This window comes from Lathamus discolor, chromosome Z (genome assembly GCF_037157495.1).
Source record: "Lathamus discolor isolate bLatDis1 chromosome Z, bLatDis1.hap1, whole genome shotgun sequence".
Taxonomy (NCBI): Eukaryota; Metazoa; Chordata; class Aves; order Psittaciformes; family Psittacidae; genus Lathamus; species Lathamus discolor.
The window spans coordinates 4916042-4937485 of NC_088909.1; the positions used below are offsets into that span (position 1 = coordinate 4916042).

At 43.9% G+C, this 21444-nt stretch overlaps 1 protein-coding gene across 1 annotated transcript; it reads right to left on the bottom strand.

Moving 5' to 3' along the window:
• Positions 1–4407: 4407 nt before the first annotated feature.
• WFDC1 (WAP four-disulfide core domain 1) lies at positions 4408–19673 on the bottom strand. The gene is made up of 7 exons (XM_065663239.1): positions 19260–19673; positions 12807–13002; positions 12161–12244; positions 9801–9941; positions 8897–8938; positions 8002–8076; positions 4408–7111 (listed from the first exon to the last, which is right to left on the bottom strand). The coding sequence occupies exons 1-6, from the start codon at positions 19404–19406 to the stop codon at positions 8018–8020; spliced, it is 669 nt and encodes a 222-aa protein (XP_065519311.1). The 5' UTR covers positions 19407–19673; the 3' UTR covers positions 4408–7111; positions 8002–8017.
• Between the last annotated feature and the right edge of the window lie 1771 nt (positions 19674–21444).

Sequence of the window (21444 nt, forward strand, 5' to 3'; positions counted from 1 at the left end):
ATTTACATCAGGGAGAGGGTGTAACGTGTGAATTGGTGGTGATCATTTATAAACCCCACTGTTCGTTCTCCAGAGGGGAGCTCTTCCATGGCGAACCTCAGTATGCAACTAAAGTTTGCAGTGACATCCTTTCTGAAGATGTATAGCTGCCTCTTTGGGAGCACTGTGCTCCGGTTTGCACCAGGACACCTACATCCTCCTACGGGCATCATGACTACCGGATTCACCGAGGCTCAAATTCTCTAAGGTGTAAATTATGAGATTAAGGTCCTTGTTTGACTGTAAAAGCTGCATCAAGGGAATTAAATGCAATTCCCAGTCAGAAAACAACAATTTTCCGCAGGGGAACAATTTTCTCATAGGACACCCAGGTGCCAGCTTCACAGCTCTGGAGACGTGGAGGTGACATCTGGACCATGATGGGACCACTCACCTATGGGACAGCGCATGATACGCAGAACCTGGCCAGCTTCCACCAAACGTGGAGTGTTTCACTGTCCCCTAGTTGCATCTCCCAGGTCCCATAGGCTCTAGGAAAAGCTGAAGAGCCCTGTGGGACACCCCACCACCACAGTAGATCTTGCAGCTGCAGGTAACACACTGGAGCAGCTGCTTTCTACACTGAGGAGAAAATGAAGCAATAGGGAAACACCCTGCAAATATCCAGGCTCTCGTAAAGCACAGCTGGTGCCTCCTAACTCCCTCAGCTCCTGGTTGAGAAATGCTTTCCTAATGACCCCAACTGGATGCGTCAGGCAGATGAGGGAAGTTCCTGCATTGCTGCAACACCCCTCCTTCCCATGGGAAAATACCCAGGGATAATGCTGGGTGCTGATTTTCAAGCAGCTCCCATCCAGGCCCTGCTCAGGGCTCAGGGAAGGTGCTCAAAGGCTGCCGAGGCTCCAGCGGTATGGAGAGATTTAGACCTTATCAAAATGTGTGGGAATTCGATGGTAACACATCTCTGAGCTCACAAACGCTTCCCAACTGGTCCCCTCCTTCTGTAACTATTGCAAGGATCTGGAGCACAGCCAGCTGGCTCTGCCCTGGTCTTGATAAGGCAAAGCAGGCACTGCCTGGCAAGGAAATACATTCTTCTGTTCCTCTGAATGTGTTGGCAGTAGTGATAGCCTTGGGATCTCACTGAATTATAGTTCCCCGTGTCTGGGATAGAAAAGTGGTAAAAAAATCATCTTTCCCCTCTCTAGGGAGGTGGGAAAAAGAATTCCCTTGTTCTTGTTGTTGCTTTTCTCATCCCCAAAACCTCACCCCTCAATCCAGGAAATTTCCTTGGTTTATTCCTGTTTTTCTCATCCCTCTCCCATCATCCAAGAAGCCAGCACATGGCAAAGGGGAGTCCTCCCGGGTCTCTGCTGTGTGAGGTGGTGCAGCCCCTCTCATATGGGAGTGCATGGCTCTCCCATACAGTTGATTGAGCAACAGGCTCCTGCTGACTCTTTCCTTGTTTAACTTCCTCCTCTTGGCCAAAAGCTGCTGCTTGTGGAAACACGTGTATCTCAGTGTGTACACAACCAGGGAACAAGATCCAGAATGTCTGCAGTGTGGGTTCATCCGCATCCAGCTCCCTTCCGGCCTCGCACAGGGATGAGGACTGGTGAAGTGAGGGGTCCAGCAAAAACACTGAGACAAACAGGACCTAAATAGGAGAAATATAGGTTGAAGGGCATATAACACACCATAAGAATCAATGCATTGTGGTTTATTACCCAGCAGCTCCAGAGAAACCGTAGTTTGGGCTCAAGACTTGTCATCTTTCTGTCCTATAATGTGAAATTACATTTTAGCACCAATGAAACTGAATAAAGGCAGAAAGGAAATGTAGCTGTTGTGGCTATTTGCCACGCATTCGGAAGAATTGCTGAACAGACTGAAGTTTCATTTTCTTGGTGCTTTGGGGAAAAACCTGTTAGGCAATTCAATGGAAAATTCATGTATTTTGTTGTCTTGTGGCTCAAAAAATGGTGGGAATAAACTGAATCAGGATTATATTGTAAAAAAAATAACACTAATACAAGTTTTACTTCTTCATTCTGGTGTAAAACATAGTTTTCACACCATAAAAACATATCATACAGCCCAATTACAGCATTTTCGTGTTATTTAATTGGGTAAAGAGGTCGCAACATTAGACTCTGGTTCTAAGGTTCTTTGGGAAACCTTTTGTTTTTCTTTTAAATAGCAAATATCTGTTATGAAGACACATTCGGCAAAGCAGCCGTAATCTGAGATTATGTGAGCCCAAAAGGGCTGCTTTCAGTTCAAAACTCACAGCTCCTTTACCTGCTTATCTCATCATAACCAGGGCTGGCCACACTTTCGTGCCTCTTGTGCCACCTTGAGGGAAAAAACCTCTGGTGCATGGGTGGAATTTAATGTTTGCAGCTACCCAAAAATCCCAATATTCTGCTTTCAGGTGGGGTTTTTTTTTTGTTTTTTTTTTTTTTCCCAGGCCTCTGGGCAGAGCATCCACTGCCCTGGTTATAAAAACAAAGAGCAAAGATTTGGGCCATGGTTCCTTTCTATCTTGTCAATGCTACTGACACAGGGTCAATAAAAGCCTTGGGTCTGTCCCTCAGTGTGACACCAGGAAGAAAGGGGGGATTTAGTTCAGTCTCTTGGTTTCTGGCTTTCTGAGAGACTCACCTGGTGGTGCAGCTCAGGCTGGGTGAAATGAGCCCCAGCATCCACATCTCTGCCTTGGAAACTGACTTTTTGAACCTTAGAAAACGTCTTTTTTGTTTTGCACAGCTTTGGCTGTGGTTCTTGCTACTGTGTCCACATAGAAAAGTAACCAGAAAGTAAGGGGAAGAAATAGGATTTACCTTGGTAGACTCACCAGCAAAAGTGTCCTTTTCATTTATCTTTAAAGGATGGCAAAAGATGCTGTAAATCCTTTTTGCCATAGACAGACAATTGTTGCTCACCTCACCGCACCTCCAGGAAAAGATCCAGCTTATGTAGACAAAGCAATGTGGGCCACAATCCCTATATAAAAAAATCCCTGCCATGCAATGGGCAAAGAGAAACTGTCAGTCTCCAAAGGCTCTCCTATGGATTGTCTCAACCTCATAGGTTTCTTCAGTGCTTACAAAACAATGGAAGATCTTCCTGAAGGCAATCAAAATGCTTCTGGACCATAAAACTCAAGGGAGCTCTGAACTAAACAGGTGAAAATTAGAGTAATTTATTATTATTCTTCTCACATTTACAACCTGGGCAGATTGCTGAGCTGCTGGGGTTTGGCTCCTTGGAGGTCTCTTATAATATTTGTCCTCCTGTTGATTCCAGCTGTTGGTTTCAGGGATACACCAACGGCACTTCAGTGCCATCTGCAGATGATGTCTTAGGTTACACAGTATTCTTTCCATGAGGACCAGTTACATCAACAGCAGTTATACTTCCATGCATTAACATGGAAATAAGTTGAGATCCAAGCATAATTTTGTGTTCACCAAATAGATTCTTCTCTTGCAAGCCAAGGTACCTAATCTTACTTATTCTTACTTGACAGCAGGAGGCATGAGTTATGCACACACATCCGTGATCTCCCCATCCAAACAGTCCATATGACCATTGCCATGAGGAGTTCAAGTGATCCCAAAGCTAACTTCACTGATAGACTGAAGAGCTGCCCTGGCACCTAGTGCTAGACAGTGCCTTCTCACAGCCCATTGAAAACCTTTCCAGAGCAATGAAACCCACTGCTGTTTCCTCCTTGGCTCCATCACAGGCCATTTCACTCTCTGTTGTCAGTGCAAGGCAAAAGAGAAGCAATGCAGACGGACCTGTGCCCACTCCTGATGAGCAGGTAGAGCAAGACCAGTGTGGGTGGAGCTTGTGGGATGATGAAATCTTGCTTGATCCTGGTAAAACAGTGCTCAGCAGCCCAACCACTCAGTACCAGGTTCCTCTTTCAGCTCTGGTTTCCTGCAGTGGGCAGCTTGATGACCTCTACTTGGTTTACCCACCCAACCTTGCAGCAGACCTTGGCCTCCCATAAAACCAACTGAGATGACTGCTGAAAGCCATCCAGAAGTGAACAACAGCTCTGAATCAACAAGGAAAATGCCTGATCAAATAAAAGTCACCCCCTACTTAGGTCACCATCACTATCCTCTCTACAGTACTGTCCATCAGCTTCAGCTTGGGCAGTAGAAATGAAGGCACCAAGAACTGAGTGTCTGACTCACAAAGGTGGCCTCTCTGGAAGGGGACACTGGTGGTAGATATGTTTTGTGGGTCTGCTGCTTCCAGTTGACAAAATGACATTTTTCTCCCTGTGCCTATTCTTCCTGGGCTCTCCCAACAAACAACATCTGAAAGATTTGTCCCTTTTTCCCATAGTCCAGAGCCATGTCAAGAACAGACAAGTGAAACAAGGCAGAGTTCAAAAATATACTGGTCACTTTTTATTGAGCACCGAAGTGGCAGAACCTGCACATGTGTAAGCACCAGGACACAAACCGGGAAGGGTCTGCTGCAAGGCAGAGCAGCTCCCCTGGCAGTGGTCAAGGATCCGGAAGGCCATGAGCGTTGCTAGCACACAGTGATACACGTAAAGTTTATTATAGCACCCAACAGGACTTAAAATGAACATGGAAACATTAAGAACAACCTACACCAGTGATTTCCTACTGTGCTCTGCAGGACTGTTGTTAAGCCATTTGTCTTTGGAGAGAAGACAAGCTGAGGACAACTCATTTAGCCAGTGTTTTCATTTCAGCATCCAATGGATGCCAGAATTGAAAACACAGAACTTGGGCAAGTCTTTTCTGTGGCTCTTGTTTCTGAGTTTGACAATGAATAACTTGAAAAGAATTAACTTGAAACAAACCCCAACCATCCTAGCACCACGAGGAAGGGTGATGTCTCTGATAACACCCAGTAAACTGAAATTAATCAACAAAGTATTAATTTGTCAATTTTAATTTTTTAAAATTCCTTTTGCAAGTAGAAAATATCCTTATATCCTCACCATCCCATCCAGCAAGGTGGTCAGGTATGTGCTTTTGTAGCTACAAAAAAGCAGCAACTGCAGTGAGTGTGTACAGTCAAATAAAGCATTTTTTTGGATGCTTTGCAAGATTAAGTTGAGATCTGAAGTTCTGATCTTGCAAATTTATTAATGCTTAAACTTACTAATGCTTAAGTTTTTCACCTAGATCCTCATAGCTTTTGAGGCACTGAATTCTTAGTTTTAAAGTAGGACTATTTGGTGTTTGTTCTTTGGGTATTAGCAGTAACCACAGAAGGGCTTTGCTCACTTAATCAGAATTTGATTTCTCTGCGAAAAGTAATGCTGAAAAAGCTCAATCTGTTTCACTGAGCAGCACGTAGGAATGAGGCTGCATTAGGACTTTTGTTATGAGCTGCATTGCTTTAAGTTGTCAAGTAATGTCAGTGGCAAAGCGGCAAGTTTTTGGCCCAAACAGGCTGGAACTATAAGATATGGATGGACTCCTGCGTCTCAACAGGAGATATCACTGTATGAAGCTGCATATGACAAAATCATAGAAATACATCTTTCTGCAATAATGGTGTCGCATTGAATACCTAGAACTTGGAGCAAAAGCTCAAAGAACTGAACGGAGTTCAACAAACCAAGATATTTAGGAAAATCTGGAGCCCTTCATGTGTTTCTTTGCTCTATAAAGCATCAGGGAGTGTGCGTGCTTATGTCTGATAGAAAACAGAAGAGCAGTTTGGCATCTTTCATCTCTCCAGATGCAAATGTCATAGAAGCAGCATCAAGTGTTTTATAGGTGGTTTAGCTTTGGCTTAAACCATTTGGTGAGTGGCAAAAAAAATCCCCTAGTTGGTGGGTGGCAGCAGGCACTTGTATTTGTGAATTGGGTATTTATATCTACCACTACTACTCCACATATTAAAATGCTAATTTTATGCATGCAGACAGGGACATGTACTAAACAAGGGAGCAAACACGGCTTCTTTTGCCTAGCAATCCTGACAGATTTGTCGAAATTAGATTCAAGTGTCCCTTTGGGACTGCCACTTCAAAGGAAAACATCCATAGAAGATGTATTTTCCACTTTATAATGCTAAAAGAAGCTGCGAGGCCTAATAGAAATAACTTGACCTTAAAGATTTATGGAAGTCAACATAAAGGTACAAGACTTCTAAAGAGCAGCTGCCCATCTGCCAGACAATCCTTTTAATTATACAAACTTATCCTCAATTTGCCTTTTTAATATATGCATCAAATAATCCAGACTTCTGCCTTTTTGCTGAGGTTATGTGGGTACAAAAGAGCAGATGTGCACTTTGTGAGTATTAACTGTGCTGGCTGAAAACTTAAAAAGACTGGCACATATGTGTGTCTGCTTAGCCACTCTAGGGAGAAATCTATTCCAACATTAGCTCTCGATCTGCACCTCACCAGACTGAAAAGCTAAAGGAAAGTAACTAAATATACATCTATAAAACTGATTTTGCTCCTAACCCAGAGTTCCTCAAATTCTTAAGGCTTCAGGTTTAGGCTTGTGGATTGGGTGTCAAACCTAGTGAACCCTGGGTGGAAACGAAGAAACCTGCAGATTTCTTCAGACTTTAAGCTTATGAAAAGGCTTAGTTGTTCTACATAGGCATGCACTGGATTGGATCCAGAGATCCCCTATAGTCTTACAGTCTTGGCTACTATAATGCAGTTGAGATATGATATTTAGGTACAATTCTGACGTCACTTCATTTTATAATCCTGAGTTATGTTTGTGGTTGTGAAATCTGAATCAGTCACATAACATGTGCGTAAAGGGCAGGCCCTGTTCTAGCAGTCTGACAATGGCACTGTGGTTTATAGGGATCCACTTGGAGGTGTTTGCATTTCATTGGTTGAAGGGCAGCTCATAAACAGTGTGGTTTCTTTCAGAGGATCACATTTCTCCCCCTTCTGGTAGGCTTAAAATCTAGATTCATTGTGCTCCTTGGAGAGTGAAGCCTTTCATCATGGATGAGCAGGGGTCAGGGTAATGCTGGAGATGTGGTCATGGAGGTTTGGGACCAGAGTTCTTCCAAAACCTAGAAAACTGTTGGGTAAAGCATTCCTTGACAGCTGCTTAACAGAGCGGTCCAGCTGGATAAAAATCAAACAAAACAAAAAGAGGAATTAAAATATTTATCCTTCCTGAGATGTTTGCACAGAACTTGTCCTTATGTAGCTGTGCAGTCCTAACACTCAGCCTGACGTAGGTATGTGAAAGACATACTGAGCTGCTTTGTTTCCATAGCTGTCAGATAAGCTTAAGTTAGTTTTAAAGTGTTGAGAAAACTACCGTGGGACAGAACCTTTGGTATAATAAACATTTTCATTCTTACCTAATTCAAAGCCTGATAAAATGACTGGAGCTTATTCAGTTGACTTCGCTCTTGCCAGAGACGTGTACACTTACATGAGTGGGTCACACTGCTCAGAGCAACAGTTCACACACATAAAGTTATCCCCCAGAATCACCCATCTGCCTAAGTATTTTAAGACTGACCCTTATTGCAATCAGTCCAAAATAAAGAGCTTTCTTATTTGTCTTGCAGGAGCAGTTAGACCTACGTTAGAGAAAGCTCCCTAAACAGAAAGGTTAAAATCTGAAGTAGACAAAGTTTTGCAGCATCCTGAAAATCACTTCATCCTCTAAACACCCTCAAGGTTCATCAAAGGGATCAGGTGCATCTTGTGAAGTTAGAATAAAAAGCAGAAGGGAAAGCAGGATTTGGGAAAGACATTAGCTTCTCCATGGAATATTTTGGAGAGCTCAATCTCCAATGCTGCAGTTTCTCAAGATACTTCTACAGCAAGGTCTGTTTGTCAGCATAGGTGTTTCATGGAGCTCAAGGTATGTATCTGTATGCAGTTTTAAGGTGTTGTCCTTATACTGGCATTTTGAAGAGGTGTAATTTCACCTTTAAACAAGTGTATGCTAACCACCGACTATTTTCACCCAGCTTTCCCTTTATTCACAGGACACTTACCCTGGCACACCTTTGATTAGCCCAAATGCTTCTGCTGGTTTTTCACATAGCTGACCACGTTGTTGGAACTGCTCCCTGTAAACCAAACATCAGCAAAGTTGGATCTCAGGCTGTTCCGTAAGACTACCTAAGCAGTACAGTTTTACTGGTCTCATCATTTAGCAGTTCTCTGGGAGAGCAGTGATAGCCCAGTGGACAGAGGAAAGGAAATCCTGTCATAGCTTTATGAGCTAAGCTGGACAAATTTGGCTGTTTGTAAATCTTATCATATCAAAGATGTTGTCTAGTTGTATCTGAGTAGTACTTCCAATCTGATCTGATTTTCTCCCTCTATATCCAAGGGTTAGCAGAAACCATGAGCTTTGACGCCATGAGGAATGAGGTATTCTGGAAGGTCCTCCTGCTTTATTTGAGTCACATACTGATCAATTTGTGCAAGAGCACAAATACCACTGTGGTTATAGATAACAGCAAGGGGCTGATTCACTGGGCTCTGATCATCTCGTAACACATGTCAGAGTACAACCTCTTGGCAAAAGACCCTGCTTTGACAGAGTTCTGAGTTCATCTACAAGGACTCCCAGGCTAGGAGCAAAGCTCCAAGTACACTTAAAAATAACAAAAGTATTGGGTTGGGTGTTTCTCACCCATTGGGCAGGAACCCCTGGCAAAACCCTGCACCATTTAACACATGGAGATGCTGATTATTAAGAGTCCACGGTCAGGGCACTGTGCATCTTAAAATGAGATCTTTTGACCAAGGTGTACAGATTTCACGCTACAGAATCTCTTTTTCCTCTGCACAAACCTTCATTTCACAAGCAGCAAGTTACTTGTAAGCAATACAATAACTATAAAGCTTTATAACAGCAAGCACTTCATGCCAGCAGCTTACCAAAATATTCTTTGTAATACTTATGCCTCAGGTTGCGTCCATCTGAAAAAGAAGGTATGTAATGAGAACATATACAGTGAGCCTTCATTCTTTGTGTTAAACTCCAGCTTTCTGTGTACAGCACAGAGAAATTATAGATAGAGAAATAACAACCTCACAAACAGGAAAATAAAATATCTGTGTAGCCAAAGTGGTGTAAGCTGTTATAAGCCTCTTATGAAACAGGGTATTGAACTAAGTGGATGCAATTCACTTTCCCTGAGAGCGGTTAACTGCTGGCTGTGAGCATGTTATGTTATTTTCAGTAGCTATGAATCAAAGAATCACAGATTTTCTCAAATGAAAGCAAATTTAGGTAAAATTTCAGACCATAGAATCATAGAATCATAGAATAGTTAGGGTTGGAAAGGACCTGAAGATCATCCAGTTCCAACCCCCCTGCCATAGGCAGGGACATCTCACACTAAACCATCCCACCCTTCACCATCTATTAGTGATTTACGTAATTCAAGACCCAGCTAAGTTTTTCTGTTTACCATTTAAACAATAATTTAAGCCCATGTCTAAGAGCCACATAGTTATGCATCACATTAATATATGGATGCTATTGAAAGTAAGTTATAAAAGAGCAATATAGATGCTCGATAAGCCCTGCAAAATTTCTTAATCTTTTATGGATGCAGTTCAGAGATCTGTTTTAATGTTTCAGTGACTGATGTCTCTACACCAAGATCATTTGTAGACCAGTACAGACATACATATCTTACTATTCAATGCACCTGCCGGCTCTGGAGGAGATCTGGTGGTACATCTGTCCTGTGTTTTCTGGACAGTGAGAGCCCATTGTCCCTTACTGGTGTTTGCATGACAGAAACAGATAGGAAGGGACATTTCTAGAACTGACCTGGATTTCCTCGGAGCTTGATGCACTGTCCCCTGTTAGGGATTCCTTCAGCCATGTTACCAGGGTTGATGATATGGCATTCATAGCCAGTGGGGCAATGCAGAGGCTCATCTCCATCTTCAGTGGTACTGCAGGCCTCAGCTGCAAAAGAAGCCTGCAGGTCATAAATCACGTCTTTAACACCCACAGGTAACCCCAAATCTGACAGCATGGCCACGTTCATCTCTATCTCCTCCCAGACAGGATCTCTGACTACTTCCCATGCAAGAGTACCAAGGAGGTAACACCTCCAAAGAAGCCTGGCATGGCTGGTGATGCAGTTCACACCTTACATAAAACCTGAATTGTCTACATTGATATCGGGAGTGCAGGCCAATGTGATTACAAACAAGGACATCCTCCCCATAGCCTGCTGTGCATGGTGTGTGCAAGTGCTGGAGAGTGATGAAGATGCTCCATGCCCACCATGTTCGCACTGATGGTCCCTCCATGCTGCTATTCCTTTCAACAGCCATAAGTCTGTTCCTCCAGTATTTCAGGCTGGGTGAGAAACCAGGGAAACATGACCAGGAAGCTGATGGTTTACTGCTTTGTTCTTCACCCCACACCCATTAACTTGTTGGTGAATTTAAACCTCAGGTGTGACTCACTATGGAGTAAGGCAGTGCCACCCTGTGCTGATTTTGGCTCCAATGGAGTTAATTTTCTTCATAGTAGCTGGCATGGGTCTGTATTTTGGGTTTGTGCTGGGAACAGTGCTGATAACAGAGGGATGTTTTAGTTACTGCTGAGCAGTGCTTACACAGAGTCTTTTCTGCTCCTCACACCACCAGCAAGCAGGCTGTGGGTGCACAAGGAGTTGGAGGGGGCACATCTGGGAGAGCTTACCCCAGCTGATGCAGGGGATATCGCATGCCCTATGGCATCATGCTCAGCATAGAAAGCTGGGGGATAAAGAAGGAAGGGGGGGAACGTTCAGAGTGATGGTATTTGTCTTCCCGAGTCACTATGAGGTGTGACGGAGCCCTGCTCTCCTGGGCATTGCTGAACACCAGCCTCATGATTGGAAGAGGTGAATTAATTCCTTGCCTTGCTTTGCCTGTGTGTGTGTCTCTTGCTTTACCCATTAAACTGTCTTTGTCTCAACCTAGCCAACATCATCTCACTCCTACTCTTCCAATTCTCTCTCCTGTCCCACTGTGGGGAGTGAGCAATCAGCTCTATGGGGCTGAGTTGTGGCTGGGATTAAACCACGACACCCTCCCTGTTACAAACAGAGGCTTTAAGTGCTTTGACCCTGGGTATCCAGCAAGTGCAGAGCAGAACAAGAAAGCAAAGCAGGACTCACAGGCGGTGTTTGTGTCCATTAGATGTACAGACTATGCAGGGACACTTCACCCTTTCATTTGCCAGGATTTTAATTCCAAGGACTTCTGCTGTAATTCTTATGCCATGACTGATGGTTCTTATTGCAATAATTACTCCCCCAAGCTGAGATGAAGGTATTCAAGATAAGAACAAATAATATAAGCATGACAAGATGGATGAGGAGGAACCTATTTGATCTTATTTCTAGCAATGCAATTCCAGTGAGCTGGAGGCAGAATTTTCTCTTGAAGAACTAGGAGTTTCCATAATAGATGAGAGTCAAGGTTCAGCAAGTCTGATACCATCTGTATAAGACCAAAGAGGGTAATTTATTGGCATTACTTGTGTCTGACTAAAGCTGATCAAAAGCTGGAACAGCCTTTCCATGAAGAAATTAAAAACTTTAGGAATGTACACACGCATCTGGCAATGTCTTGTAGAAGAAAACTTCTCTTCCCACCTCCCTACTCCCTCCTTGTTTCAATTTGAGGCATGGAAAAAATGAATTAAAAGGCCTTTCCCTATGGAATTATCCCAATCTCTTCATCAGTCCTCAAGCTTAGATGCTCCCAGCAGCATGGCAGCTTGACACAACTCTGCAGCAGTTTGCCAGGGCTCTTGTTCAAAGCAGCCATCACACCCCAGAGCCCTAGCTCCAGCCCAAGGCATCTGTGTGAGGCACTACTCTGGATTAAACAACATCCCAGTCCAAGTCCACCCACAGGCTATCAGGGGGCAGGCAGAAAATATGTGTACCCTGCCAAAGCCTTTTTCTTAGAAAAAGGTGTATTTCCACTTATTTCAAGAATGGGTACAACTGATTTACTCCACCAGAAACCAGCCCCCAGCACAACAGAGTGCTATTCCTATGGAAACTCCAAACAAATGCCAGCAGCTCAACATCCCTGCAGATCCTGTGTATGATGAATGTATTATTTAGTGACTTTGTATAAATACCAATATCTCAGAGAAGACAGTGGAACATACTGTACCTTGTAAGACTTCTTCTGGGCCATCCAAAAGCCACCCATTTCCACCCAGCCAGCGAGGTTTGGGCTGAACCAACCAGTCTAAAACTGTAAAAGGTAGAAATAAGAAACCACAAAGTTGAGGTGGAGTAGCCACAGACCACACAGCAATGGAGAAGTCACAGATTTCCTCTAACAGTCAATGATGATGTTGACAGGCTCCTGAAGGATGGATCTGAGTTTTCAGCAAGATATTTATATCTATTCTCTTGTTGTCCCAATGGCAACAGAACCATGGAAGAGGAGAAGCATTCAGGGCCACAGGAACCTGGTGTCATAAAGGCCACAGCAGCTATTGTTTCCCATCCTCCATTCCCATGGCACAGATCAGACGAGGTGGCTGCTTTGCTTCTAGTTCAAACTAGGATTCCTTCTCTTCCTGAACATATAATCCCAGGAAAAGAGCTGTCATCTGCAATTTGCCCTGGTGGAAATTTTTGCATAATTGCTTTGATTGAGCAATCATCCCAGGAAATAGAAGTGTGGAACTGAAGCTTCATCCTCAACTCATACTCAAGCTATGCCTCCCACCCAAGACCCAGCGCACATGGTGATGACTGCCACTATTCCGCATGCTCCTCTCTATCTCTGGTCGCCGGGGCTACCCTACCTGGCGGTGGCTGTACAGACTCCAAGCAGGCATAGATGCACCCGTTGTAACAGCAGCGCTTGTGCCTCTCACACTCGGAGTCCGAGCGGCAGCTTGGCACCTCGCAGGCTCGCTCAGGCAAGGTCTGGGGTGGAGGGGGGCACCGGTCGTTCTTCTGGTAGTGGGAACTGTGAGAATGAAGAGGGTACTCATAATCCTTGCAAAGAGAAGAAAAGGAAACAAAGGTTTGGCATGAGGTGAGTACCAAATGTCCCGTCAGCTGAAACACAGAAAGGACTTTCAAAGTGGTTTTCAAGTATTCATGAGGAAGAATGAATTGTTCAGCTCCCTGAATACGGCACACTGAAGAGCTGTATGACCACCTTAGCACTCTGTTTTGGAAACCCAAACACCAAATTAATGCGTGGAACTCATTTGATAATTAAAGGTTATTGTAATGGCAATAAGGAGGTAAAAAACATTCCTTTAAAGTCTTCTATGTTTGCTCAGGAAACAGAGGGAAATATTCCCTGCATCCTCATGGTGAGCATGCCATAATACTTATACAGTTATGCAGTGGAAGCGTTGACACTGTATTGGTTTGATGTTACATCCCCAAATGGGATGTGGAACTAATGACCCAGGTAGCACCTGTCTCCTCAATAGGCTCCTTCTGTGTTTATCATCACCTTCTTTTGGACCAGAATTTACAGGGGAGCTGTAATTCAAGCTTGCCCAGTGTAGGGTCCTAGGTTGTTAAATCAGAGACCATTGCTGAAACATGCAATGATCTGGGTGAAATATGTGTGGGTGATGTCATTTTAATCCCCAAGAAAATGAGGCTGTGTTTGACTACAGCAGAAAGGAGACCAGCTGCTCATTGCACACCAAAAGGACAAGGGGGATTTAAAGTGGATTAGCAGGCAGAGGATTTTACCAGAAACGTTTATAAGAGGCAGCATTCAGATATTATTCACACATTTAGCAAGAAGCCAACTCCCTCCAACAGAGAGGTGAATCACACAAGCCCACTCTTTTGTCACCTATGGCTAACTAGCCATCTCTGGCCTTGGGCTCAGCTCCCCAGAGCAGCATAAAGCACTCAGATAGGGCAATCAGTTTGCAGACTTACTACCAAACATTAATAAGCTTTAATCAAATAAAACCACAGATTCTGGATTTGCACTTTTAACACAGTGTCTAGCCAAAGGCATGTGGTGAGTGGTGCCATGCATTTGCTAGCAGGCTGTTGAGTTTAACAGTCCTATATATACTTGACTGCACCACTGTTGTGTTGAGAAATCAGTGACAAACAACTGCGGTTCTTATTCCAAGAAACTACATGGTGCAACTGTCCCTAAGGGGGTCTCTATGAAATTTCAGCATCAGGCTATGGAGACATTTGAGGTGCTATTAATACCCCTCTTTATTTACATGCAGCTACATCCTTGGTGTTGAAACCTGTCGTCGGCTTCTGTGGAACGTGTGCCTTTGCAAAACAGTGTGTCTATATATGAACAGTCCGAAAAATCTCCTAGGAGAGGCCCTGAGAGGTCCTTTGCCCTGAGTACTGACGGCTGGCCTCTGCTACTACACATGACCAAGCATCATTCAATCACCCTTTAATGGAGCAAACAGCATCATCTTCACTCCCTTGGGATCATTTGTAATGTAGAGAATGAAGGCAATCCCGAAGGACACCAAAAGAAGTAATGGCACTCACTGGTTGTGGTACTGATGTGAGACATTTTACTTCCATATTCTACATAGCACAGAATTGTATTGACAAGGCAGTGGGTTTTAACACCGAGTTGACCTCTGTTCTTTGAGCCATAGTGAGGGGGAAATGGGAAGCAAAAAGTTTTTCCACTGCCTGGCTCCACAGTGCTTGTCAGACAGTGGAGAAGTATAGATAAAATTCAGGATGATTAGAAGTTTTAACTTCTGTTTCAAGGTGTATGTTAAAGAAAATCCATACCCTGATTATAGCTCTAACTGGTTAAAGAATGTGTGCATGTGTGTGTCTGCGTCTGAGACAGAGAATTTGTAATATTTCTACAAATGACAGCTGTCTGCCCTGTTCCCAGTATCAATAAACAACTTTACTCACTTTTTCCTTAGTTGTTTCCATTAATCAAACAAAAAACTGTTCAAAAACCCTTCTGTGAGGTTGTTTTTACATGAATTGATAGGTTTTTTGAACCACAAAATAGGTTTGCAAGGAAACAATTTCCTAATTGTGATGATATTTTCAATGCTGAAGTGTAGAACAAAGTGCAAGCAATCACATCATCCCATTCCTTAAAAGCTGACAACACTCCAGCTTTGAAATAACATGCTTTTGAACTGAAGATGTTGCAAGTTCAACTTTTTTTTTGCTGTAGGATTTTAAATAAAGAAAATGTTTGGACCATGTGTAATTTGGGAATAAAAGCAGTATTTAACAGTAAATCTAAGCAGTTTCAAACATTTAACAGGTCTCCTTGCTGGAGGAAGTGTTCATCCATGGAAGGTCACAGTTTATTTTCTACTATGTGAAATGTCATCTGCAGGCTGAAATATGACCAAAATAATACAGGCAAATAGTGGATACATGGAAAAAAAAACCCCAAACAATTACTGCAGTTGCTTCACAGATGATTCAGAAGCCAAGAAGCCAAAACTGCAATGAACAGTTGGCTCAGTAATGAGATTTCCATTGGGAACAATCTAACATTCTTAGCCAAATAACTTTGTACCTCATGACTTCCCTGACCATCTTCTCTGTTCACCTTTTGCTCTGAACCTTTTTCTTTCAAACGCTCACTGTCAAAAAACCCATGACCATGCACATTTGATCTAATAAAACCATTGCCACTGGTTTATCAATGCATAAACCATCCCAGTGGGAAGCAGAATTCCCTCATTCCCAAAATAACCTGGTTATGGATGTCTCCAGGTATGGGTTACAAGATCTTTTTAAAAGCTCTCCCAAGATTTATAGTTTAGCTCTGGGCATAGCTCAGCATTATTATCTTTATAGGCTGCTACTGTGTCCAGATTTCTTCCTTTAAGAATATAATTCAATGCAGGAGGCAAATTGGTGTTTCCCAATGAGACTTATTAAATAATTTTAATGACTGTATCTGTCTTAGAGAAACCCAGAAACAAAGGCAGAAAGCTGAGAGCTCAGCTCAGGAACCCTGGAAGTCGGGAAAGAATACAAGAAAAAACCTGAATGCAATCACTCACTCTTAACCCGTATTTTCTATAGTAACTGTGTGCTGCAGTCTGCCTCCAAAAATATCCCAAATCTATTATTTGTGCCTGAAACTGAACTCTGAGCTTGTGTCGAAGCACAATTCTCTGCCAAGTCATATTCTGCATAGCCTGAATATCACATGTGAGGTTTATTCCCAGCCTCCTGTCACCAGTGCTGCCCCAGCAGGTATTTCCAAACACTGGCCATAAACCACCTTTTCTCTGAAACAACACACAGTCGTCAATAATATAGAGCCCCCCAATATTTCTGTCAAAGACCTGGAAAAACACAGATCATCAGTGATCAAAGTTGCAAATAGACTGAAGGAGGGTTACATAGGACAAGGCCAAAACAATAGAAATACTCTTCTGCTATTGACTCTGGATTAGTAGTTCTGGTTCTGGTGTAGGCAGTACTGGAAGACAGTCTCAGAATTAGGGTGCGCTCAAAGAAGATGCATAATGGCAATTAAAGGGCTGGAAAGCAGGGAATGCAGTGCAAGAACTTTATGCAGGTTTCAAAGTGGAGGCTGAGGGTTGTTCTGCTCATATGTTACTCTGAGGCATAAGCGGGACAGAAATCTCATGGGAGGTATGAAAATCTGGTGGAGGAAGAGGATATCTCAGTGTTGGTTAATGACAGCTACCTGGAGGGTAAATAAATTGCTGGAAGAACATTACAGCAGCTGTGAGGAATTCTTCATTTCTGGAAATCTTTAAAAGAAGGCTGTTTTTTTTTCTCGAACGCTTGATGCAGTTGACACTGAATTAGAATCAAGACTGCCCCAGGTTTTCCCAACAGATGCATAGGTGTCTTGGTAATGAATTGAAGCCCTTGCTCAGGTAATTCCCTCCTTCTGCCTTTTGGGAACCATCCACAGGCTATGCAGTAGCTGCAGAACACCAGCTGCAAATCACTACTCTAGACCAGTGTCCCTCTGGCTGTAAAATACATGGATTTGCTAATAGCTGGAAGCCCAGCTCCTCCATCCCATTGTGACTGTCAGATTTTCCTTCTCACTGCATTCCCTCTCCTCTTTCTCCCTTCAGTGCTCCCGCCTGACCCCTCCTTGCCAACTAACACCCTTTCTCAGACACCTGAATGAGCAACTCCTGGCCAGACCTCAAGCCAGCTCCTCATCAACACTTGCTCATCATTCTGTGGCCAGCAGCTTGGTGGATGCATTGCTCCTACTGTAAACTCAGATGTTTCGGACTCATACAACGTAAGTCTCAGTCAGCTCCCTACCCATCACCACCTCCTCTCTCTATGGACCTTACCCATGTCCTTCTGGGGATCCCACAGCGATGTCTATGGCCCATCTTCTGTATGGCTGCATATTGCCGTAAACACCTCCATCTGTTATCCCTCTATCCAAGTGACTCACAAATCAGCTGTTCCACCCACAGCCTCTGATTTTCAAACTGGAGGGAACACAGTGTTTGGTAGAAAAGAAAGCATCTTTCTGAGAAATAGGAGGGGCTGCTAGAACAGACTTTGGCAGGTAAAAGGATGGAGTGCAGATGTCTTCCTCCTTGCAAGGCTTTGAGAAGAAGGAATAAGCAAAGTATGCTCTATTTTCCCAAGATAAGATGTTTCTACCAATATGAGCAATTCTAGCTGAGCTTGCCGTATCAGTAGCACCTGGATTTATGGCTGCCAGAAAAAACAGGCCTTTGAAGAACTGCAGATTGAAAGAGGAGGATATATCCTCAGGGGAGCAGGCTGTGTGCCTCTGCAGAGGATATTATCTGAAGATCAACATGTAAATTCTTGTTCTGCCCCTGTCCTATCTCTCCGGGTCATTTACTTCATGCCTACTATTGAATTTGAGCTTCGCATTGAAGTGTGACAGAGCAACATAGTAATAAATACACTTTCCAGTGAGTGATTTTGTGGGAAACACAGCTTTTCAAGTCACCATTTTCCAGTTAAAATGTAAACCAGAGAATACTTTGTCACAAGGGGGGATACAATGAAGAAAATGTCTTGTTGCCAAATATTGGGGTACCTTCCAATATTAGCATAATGTCTTCTGCAAAATGTCAAGGGGATGAACAGAGCAGTTCATTCAGCACAGGCAAAAGGCCTGTGTCACACTCCTGAATCAGCAGTCACACCAACCCAATGTAGCTGTCCTCAGGCATCACTCTAGATGGCATGGGCAAAAAAAACCCCATCATTTTTAGATTAAAGCTTTTCTAAGTGGGTACAGAAAGCAGGTGGAAGAATCCCATGTGACACCAAGGACTTCCAGCACATGCAATGGATGGAAGATGATATCAGAGCTGAGCATGAGAAGGCAGACTTCCTAGGGTTACTACATAAATGACTCCAGGGGCAGAAGCCTTGGGCAAGTGCTGGCTTCTAAAGGGACTTCAATGAAGTAAAAGTTCTAAACAGCAGGTGTGAAAGTCAAGCTATCAAATTATTTTCCTTTTTTGCTGTTTTCCAGTTTCCTCCATGTCCATTTCTAAGTCTTTTGGCTTAAACACACCAGAACAAGACACAGCACCATCGCTTTCTCTGCTCACAGTAGCTCTTTCCTGTTTTAAGAACCGGTGGAGGTTTGGAAGCAGTAGCTGTGCTCAGCACCATCACTCTGCCAAAAGCGTGCAGGGATGTGGGGAGCAGAGGGGAGCTCTCCTCCTAGAGAACACTCCAGGAGACTGGATTTCTCTGATCAAATCCTTACACCCGTTACGGCGACCAGAGCGTTACTCTGACACTGTCTCTCTGCTGCAGTGATTTACAAAACCCTAGGCAATGCCACCACCCCTTTAGGACCCACTGACAATAGAAGGTGGTGACATTTACCCAAAATTACCCCAGAAGTCAGAGGAGGAATGGGGCAGGGGCCCCTCCTCCCTGCTCTAAGCAATAAATCACAGTATCTTCTGTCACTAAATCTATCCCCAGCCATGCAGGTTTTTTGTTCCCCTTCTCTCCATTCACACTTCCCTGGATGTCCCATGGTGTCCATAGGAGCAGCAGTGACGGCTGCCGTACCAATGCCTTCTCGCTGTTCCAAGCATGCTTTACACATTTCCCACTGCAGCAGCTAGGTGGCAAAAGTTTAGCAGAGCCTGGGGAACTTATTGTAATCCGTTTATAAAGACACAGCCCGCGGATCCAAAAGCTTCTTATTCTAAAATACTACACGGAAAGAAAACTCCCTTTTCACGGTGAGCGCACCCAGCTCCCCCAAAATCACCCCACCACAGTGTACTCACATCGTATTTCTCTGTCATTTTCAGATGTAGAGCACGCTTCCAGAGATGCCTTGCACAGCCCGAGTCTGGCAGCAGAACTAAGACACATAAGGCTGCCGTGAGGATCTTTTTACAGAAACGCATCTCTGACAGCAGCCTGGAATCCATTTTCCCAAGGAGAGATCAACTAAGCAGCCTGGCTTTTGGGATCTAGGAGATCCGAGCCTTCTTGAGGTTAGGGAGGGATACAGGGAGGGAGGGAGAGTGAGGGCTGACCGCTGCTGAGAGCCGCTTTTCCCTGCGCAGCTTCTGGGAAGGGAAAGGGGAAGGGAAAAAAAAACCACCCAAGCCCACAAGCCAGGAGCTGCTGTTGAACTTCTTTAGTCCAAGTCAGCTCAGGTTCTCGGCTCGCATGTCCGCACAAAGCACGCGCTCTCCTACAGTGATAGATGGGAAGATTATTTGTGAAGATTATTTTTAGACCTTTGTTCCCAACATCTGGCATCCTCAGAGAGCCCCATTCAGAGCCAGGGCGTGGGATCAGATGACAGCTGCCGTAGGGGGAAATAAAGGTCTTGGAGGGGTGGGTTCGGCAGCTTTGAGCAAACAGCTCACCCAAACTTACCGAGCCTCCCGGCTTTCCCTTTGTGTGCTTCCCGCTGCGCCCCGAGCTGTGCTTTGGGATCGTGCTTTGACAAAGTGATAATTTCATATAAAGATTGCTTGAAGGAAGTGATTTAAAGACATGATAAAAGCGCAGGGGCTTTAATTAAACCAAAGTTAAGTTAGCTTTCTGCAAATGATTTCTAAGAAGGGGAAGACGTGGCCATTGGGGAAAAGAAATCCATACACATGGGTGGGGAATAGGGAAGGAAGGTGATTTAGAAATGACATGACCAAATGGAAGGAAGGGGACATGAGTCAGGCTGTGCCTGACAATGGGAGAGACGGAGGGACTGGATATGAGGTATTAGACACCTGCATGGACATTCAGGCACCCAAGTGGCTGAAGGATAAGAATGGACTTATGATATCAGGCTGAAAGCATCCCAGCATCCTGCCTGGGACAGAGGCAGAGGCAGGGGACAATGTATGAGGATAGGGCAACTGTTGCATACACATACATCTGTATATATATATACATATATGTATATATATGTACATATACATGTGTATATATACATATATATGTACACATACACTTTCACAGCCTTCAGTCATGTTCAGGGCTTGGTGAGCCAAATGTGGAAGCCATTTACTTTATAATCCTCCATGAATTTCTCCTCCAGCAGCTCCGGCCTCCACCTGGAATGAAGAAAGAAACGGAACCACGAAGCTTGTCAAGATAAGAGCACTAAGCCTTGCTTCCCTTCAGTTTACCCTGACCTCAGCCCCATTCCATAGCCTAGGCAGAGCAGAGAGAAGGCTGGATGCACTGAATTTCTTTTATATCTACTATAAAATGGGTCTGCACGGGAGTGACAAACCCTGTGAGCAAATACAAAAAACCCTTCCAATTCTTCCTTATACCTGAAAGCCATGGCACTTGGATCCACATCTAAATATCAACAGCTGCATGTAGGTGGTAGCCAAAGGATTCCATCTCCACACTTGCCAGAATATGGTGGTAGGAATCTGAAGAAAAGTGAGCTATGGGTTATAAAAGCTCTGTATTTAATGGAATATATTTGTTTTTTTTAGACAAAAGGGAGTTACAGTATTTTTAGCAGTAACTGCTTTGGGACAGTTTTGTCCATGTCTCTACTGCTGTAGAAAGCTTCCTAGCAACAAGACCTATTCAGTTCATGCCAGTGAATTTAGTTGGTAAGAAAAGCCAAGCAGGGACTCCTGTTATGGGAGGAAAGCAAAGAAAGAAGGATGGGGAAAGAGAATGAAGAATTAAACTGGGGAAGGACACCTCCCTCACAGCTGCAGCAATAGGAGGTCTTCCTAGGACCAGCAGAGTGAGCTGCCTTGCTTTCATGGAGTTCATGGTCTCCCGAAGGAGCTCTGAGGGCAAGTGTCATAGAGGGGATCTCTGTGGAGATGCAATGACTCTATGTTGCTTTGAGTTTGTATAAACTTCATCACTGCTTGGTCCATAGGTTGCTCCTGCAATAACATGACAGGCATGAGCAGCATTTTGGGGGCTGACAGGATTTGGGGGCAACCATGGCACAGTTGTGTCAGGCATGGACAGGGTTGG

What these genes read in the sequence shown, in the direction of transcription:
- WFDC1 (XM_065663239.1), bottom strand. Translation starts at nt 19,406, where the DNA reads ATGGATTCCAGGCTGCTGTCAGAGATGCGTTTCTGTAAAAAGATCCTC. An exon ending in AAATGACAGAGAAATACGAT is followed by an intron (nt 13,003 to 19,259) that starts GTGAGTACACTG and finishes TCTCTTTGCAAG; the next exon opens with GATTATGAGTACCCTCTTCA. An exon ending in GTCTGTACAGCCACCGCCAG is followed by an intron (nt 12,245 to 12,806) that starts GTAGGGTAGCCC and finishes TACCTTTTACAG; the next exon opens with TTTTAGACTGGTTGGTTCAG.